This window comes from Pteropus vampyrus, unplaced genomic scaffold, assembly GCF_000151845.1.
Source record: "Pteropus vampyrus isolate Shadow unplaced genomic scaffold, Pvam_2.0 Scaffold98, whole genome shotgun sequence".
Classification (NCBI taxonomy): domain Eukaryota; kingdom Metazoa; phylum Chordata; class Mammalia; order Chiroptera; family Pteropodidae; genus Pteropus; species Pteropus vampyrus.
This window is the reverse complement of record NW_011888879.1, coordinates 641,289-647,166: the sequence shown is the minus strand read 5'-3', so window position 1 is coordinate 647,166 and position 5,878 is coordinate 641,289. Positions and strand designations below refer to the sequence as shown.

At 38.7% G+C, this 5,878-nt stretch overlaps 1 protein-coding gene across 1 annotated transcript in view; it reads left to right on the top strand.

Annotated features, from left to right (window-relative positions):
• LPGAT1 (lysophosphatidylglycerol acyltransferase 1) overlaps positions 1 to 5,610 on the top strand; it is a 58,917-nt gene extending 53,307 nt beyond the window's left edge. The window contains exons 7-8 of the mRNA XM_011364496.2: positions 3,182 to 3,288; positions 5,374 to 5,610. Of these exons, the coding sequence (XP_011362798.1) occupies positions 3,182 to 3,288; positions 5,374 to 5,525 (259 nt within the window). The 3' untranslated portion in view covers positions 5,526 to 5,610. The remainder of the gene's footprint in view (positions 1 to 3,181; positions 3,289 to 5,373) is intronic.
• Positions 5,611 to 5,878: the final 268 nt, after the last annotated feature.

The following is a 5,878-nucleotide window of genomic DNA, read 5'->3' as shown; positions in this document are numbered from 1 at the left end:
TGAAAGTGCAATTTATCTGGTGCTCTGAAAGTTGATTCTATGGAGTTTGCTAGAGTACTCTGGATTTAAGAGCACATTCTGGATTACAGATAATGAGAATTTTTGTTTCTTGAAAATTAGGAGCTAGCTAGTTTCTCATTTGGTTAGCTGTTGGTATTGAAAAGATTTATTTCTGTTGTTTATTTGTTTATTTATTTATATCCCAGAAGAATTCCTTTTATTTGATTCTAAGAGGACTGGTATTCAGTGCATTTGATACTTTGCCATATTAGGGGATTAGTTGTTTTAATATTTTAATCCCGCGGTGACCAAACAATCAGTAATAGAAGTAGATCGCTTTTGAGGGAGCATTTGGTTTGCCCTCCTGTCTGTCTCCTAAGGCAAGAGAATGTCCAAGCTATTCTAGGCAGATGCTAGAGTAGGATTTCTGTTAAAACACAGCCCCAAAACAACAAAACTTGGGAAGTTGAAAACAGAGAGCAGCAAATAATGTAACAGAACCCTAAGTCAGCTGTGGGAAAAGCCCAGAGCCAATCTTATTTACACCATAGAACTTCCAAAAGGCTAAAAAACCAGCAGCATCAGTACCTGTGGGAACGAGGTTGAATGGGTTGCTAAACTTGGCAAGACTGGTTGAAACCTGTTTAAGGAGAACTCAGATCCCCAGGACCCCTACTCTACAGCCCACGGCTCGGGAATTATCCTGGAGGCTTACTCTGGAGAGGGAAACGGGGCTCTGTGGACTCAGGAACACCAGGCACAGTTGAGGCAGAGGTCCCATAGTGAAAGTTACATGGTTAAGTGATGTAAGTGCCCTATGTGCTGAGACTCCCTGCCCTGGCCTCTCACTCTGTTACCGGGAAGGTAGCAATCAGGCCTTTACTCTCTAGGCAGAACATTAGAGGATCTTTCTCTGGGGAAATGGTGATTTCAAGTAGAGAGAGCAATTTAAATGGCCCAGCCAGGTAATTCTCAGCGAAGCTCACAATCTCCACTTGCATGCTGAGAGCTTTCAGTCAACTGTCTAGTCCCACATCTGTGAATGTGAGTGAGCAACAAAGAATTACCAGATAACTGGTCGTCAGATAGGTCTCTACTGTGGAGGATGGAAACTGAAACAAATACAGGAAGCTGACTTGGAAGAACGGAGACTGTACAGGGAAAGTACAGATTCCGAAAATCCTAATAGTACATGGGGGTTCATTTAACGCTTTTCTCTACTTTTGTGCATGTTTTAATTCTCATATAGATATGAATCTCATAAAGATAAGATATTGCAACAAAACAATTATAGCACTCTGTTAAAAGGAATATTCAGAGAGCTCTTAGAAATTAAAACATGTTAAAAGAAATAAAAGCTCAGTAAAAAGTTTAGAAATTAAATAAGAAATCTCCTAGAAAGTAGGACAAAAAGACAGAGGTGGAGGAAAATGAATTCCAACCCCGAATCTTGTATCTAGTCAAATTATCAACCAGGTGTGAGAACGGAAAGAAAGCATTGGCAAAAATGCAAGATTTCAAGTACCCTTTCTCAAGGAAGTGCTGGAGGATGTGCTCCATCAAAAAGTGGAGTAAATATAGAAAGAGGAAGACATGAGATGTAAGAAAATTGAATCCATTTGGGAGTGCAGACAATCACCAGGATGAAGGTGAAAGGCCTTCCCAAGATGAAAACTGCAGGCAGCAAATCCAGACTCTGGGTAAAATTTCTTCAGGAAGATGAACTTGAAAGAATGTCCGATTCCTGCGAATGCCTTCAGAGAAGATCTAGACCACGGGTCAATCTGGCCCGCTGCCAGCTTTTTAAATAAAATTTTATTTGAGCACCGCTATACCCTTTTGTTTATAAATTGTCTGTGGCTGCTTTTGTATTACAAGGCAGAGTTGAATAGTTGCTCCAGAGACCACATAGCCTGCAAAGTCTAAATATTTTCTATCTGGCCCTTTAAGAAAAAGTTTACAAACTTCTTCTAGAGAATTGATTGACACTTGGGCAAGAGCTTGTGGTTGAATCAGTTATGTATACAGAGAAAACAATGCTCAATCCAGGGAGAACAAACATTGGCAGGAAAGGCAAAGTTGCCATGATTTACTACATGTCTTAGCATTCAGTATATTTACATGATTATAATAATGTAAATGGCTAATATCATGTTAATTAAAATTACCATAGGCTGCATTGGGAAGATGGGAAGGATGTGCCTGGGTAGTGGGAATAGGAAGAGGAAGGAGCTTAATCCTCATCTTCCATAGTGAGAAGTGAGTAGATAAGCCCTAAAACTAACAAAGAAGCATGGTGATAAATATCAAGATAATTAGCTAACTGAGCTAAAAATAGATTCTTTTGGGGAGAAACAAGGGGCACGGGGACAGAGACTGCTATTTTTCATACAAACAAACCTTTCGTAGACTTTTAAACTGTGTACCTCCTTTATACCTTTGATAAATGAAAAAAACTTTTTTAACCCACAGAATTGGAAAACAAATAAAAAAAACCTTTTTCAGGGTCAGCAGATATCTAGCACTGATGCCGCCCCTTTCTGCTCTCACCTCCAGTGGATATTTATCACTAATCATCCCAGTCTACTTCCTGTTGAGTCAGGACAGGGTTGCGAAATCTTCAGAATCGTGTTCCAACAACCACTCCCAATCACTAAGAGTTGGCTTTGCTCATGAAACCAATATCTCTGATATAGTTAGCCAAAGGGCACCAATTTGGAGGGATTCTGTCTAGTTCACAGACTTTTCCAGCAAAAGAACATTGTTAAGATGCATGATTTGGCCTAGCATTTGACTACTGTAATGTGTCCAAAAGTAGCTGCCTTTTAAAACTCGATCCGTTGTAAACACTATTCCTACTTAATCACAAACGTGGGAAGACAGTTATTTCTCAGTACTTATTTCTACATATAGTATAATCTCAGTATGTTTTTAGCATCTAGCACTGGACCTAATATACAAGAGGCTAGTAAATGTTTGAATGAATGAATAAATGAATGAATTATATATTATTACTTATATAATCAACAACAACTTTTTAAAAAGCTGAAGAAAAGATGAAGAAACAAAAGCAAAAGAAGATTCCATAACTTCAACTTTTCAGTCGCCCAAGCTAAATTGTGGTTCTGAATGATTTCCACTTATGAATTAAAGTTTTTGCCCTTTTTTTTTTTCTTAATAGGATCTTTCCAATTAAAGATGTACCCCTGGAGACTGATGACCTTTCTGACTGGCTTTATCAACGTTTTATTGAAAAAGAGGACCTCTTGTCACATTTTTATGAAACAGGTACACAATATCCTCTTACGTACCTTCCCGAGGTTACTGATAGTTCCCGAAGTGTGCTTGAGGGGAGATAACCATTTTTTCATTCTTCAGATACCCCAGAGGATTATTTCTGTATTTAAGAGTCCAGCTTAGAATTTTCATAAAGATAAATTTATATTAAATTTATTTGGGCTCTTACTTCATCAGCCAGTGTGCAAAGATCAAATGATGAGTAAAATGTTGTACAAATGGATCCAAGTCAAGAGAGTACACAGTCTGTGGAAGACTGCAATTGTGCATATACAGTTATATGGGCTGTTTTATGAAACAGCAAATAACATTCATGTTTGGCATTGTATTTGATGGTTTAAATAATACCATCATCCAGCAGTCATTTGAGATCATTTCTAACTGCCTTTTAATATGCGTATTCTTTTCTTTACATATAGTTAGTTCACTTTTTTAATTTTCATGAATACACCCTTATACTTTTCTCTTTCAGAGAAAAAAGTCTATTTACCCTAAGGGTTTCTGTACTTAATATTCTCTATGTTCTATGAAAACTACTGGGCAGTAAAAAAGAGCAGGGGTGGAGGAAAGAGTGAGGAAGAAAAGAAGGAAGTTAACATCGTGGAAATCCAGGCACTGACTACCAGAGCGCTTTCACAAACAGCAGTTATCTGTAGGTCTGTTCGATAGAGGTTACCGTAGGGCGACAAGGTGAAAGTTGTCCCAGGCCTGAGATTGGCCATGGGATTTTAGATTAACAGCAGGTGCTATTTTCTTCCCATTAGATGTTTTTTGGTACCGACGTAAAGTTCACGTTAAATCAGACTGTCAAAGCCCTGACGTTGAGCAAAGGCAGATACTGTTAATTACCTTCAGAGCTTTTGTTTTTGAGTTTAAGGTTGTTTCACTTTGCCCTCAACGAGATTCTTTCTTGATCTTAACTTTCTGACTCTGGGGCCGTGGAGTAGCACATAATGATATGACAAGAGCCGCACACTGTGTATGTCTTTGGACTTCCTAGTAAGACTGATTGAACAAGGTGTCCCTCTCCGTGTGTTCAGTCCTTGATCTTACTCTCAAATTTTCCTTAAAGACAAGACAGGATGGATATGTAAGAAGGCATGAGGCGATTCAGAGACTAACAAGATCTCTCTTTCAGACCGAGTCTCTTGCTTTATGATATTTGGCCTAAATTGTAGCAACAATAATGGAAGCTTCTTTTTAAGAAAGCTATTTGCATAATGGACCTTGAAACTTGAAAGTGTTCTATGTAAATTGCTTGTGAGAAGCAAATCCCCTCATGAATCAGCTTAGGGTAGAGATTATCAGGAGGGACAAAGCCTGTTTGAAATGCTGAGGAGTGTTCTCAAGCTGACCTTCCCTAATAGTGCCTGAAGTGATGGAGTTCTCCTTTCCAGAAATCTGTTTATTTTGTGTTTCTCCTTTTTATGAAGATATATTTCATAAACCATCTTGCCTTTTGAAAGTATCAGTGATTTACAACCACTTTTTGTGGTAAGGACATTTAACTTATAAATAGAAGAATTAGTATAAGTTATGCTATTTCAGAAAGTATCTGATATCGGTTTCACACATCTTGTATCCTGGCCACTGTGAAAATCTCTAAGGATATTGTGAAAAACAAGGCAGCCAGAGTGCCTCCTCTCATGCAGTTTATAGTCCAGCAGGAGCCAGACAGTCTGTAGAAAAAAGGAGAGATAGATCGGGATCATTACAGATTGTAGAAAGTGCCAAGAAGGAAATAAACATGGAGATGGGAGTAACTGACTGAGGCAGGGAGTCAGGTGCTGTTTCTTCAGATTTTGGAAGAATTCAGAGGGACCTGCTAATCACTGAGATGAGACTGAGGAGGAGCAGCTCCAGGCAGAGGGAATGAAGGCTAAGGCTTAGAGGCAGGGCAGCACTCCGCAGGTTGAAACTGGCATTTCAGATAAGATCTTTCTTCAGGAGCAATGGGAAGTCACAGAAGATTCTTAAACAAACAAACAAACCTCTAGTTAAATCGATATTCAACTTTTGCTCCAGGACACCTATCACCACCATAAAACAAAGTAATATTTCTCTCTTCTCTTTCAGGGGCTTTTCCACCTCCCAAGGGCCACAAGGAAGCCGTTTCCAGAGAGATGACCCTCAGCAATATGTGGATCTTTCTCATACAATCTTTTGCATTTTTGTCAGGTTACATGTGGTACAACGTCATTCAGTATTTTTACCATTGCCTGTTTTAGGAATTGACTTGGACTTGTCAAGGTCACCATAGGAGTTCAGACTTCCATGAGTGTGCATTATTCAACATGTGCAAATCAGAATATAAAAATAAGCAAAGGAAATTCCATGGATGGATTCATGTTTATCCCCCTTTGGGATATTTTAAAACTGCTAAAACGAGGATGAGTAATATAATGACCTGCTACTATGTTTTAAGGACTTTCCATGTTTTAAAGAGGTACACTCTACCACAAATTTTAGTAAACATCACATTTGGAGAAGACGAAATCATAAAATCATCCTAGAAGACCGAGAGAAATTCTTTTGCCACCAGATATACTTGATTATCTAGTTCAAGCTCAGAAAGTTGTAT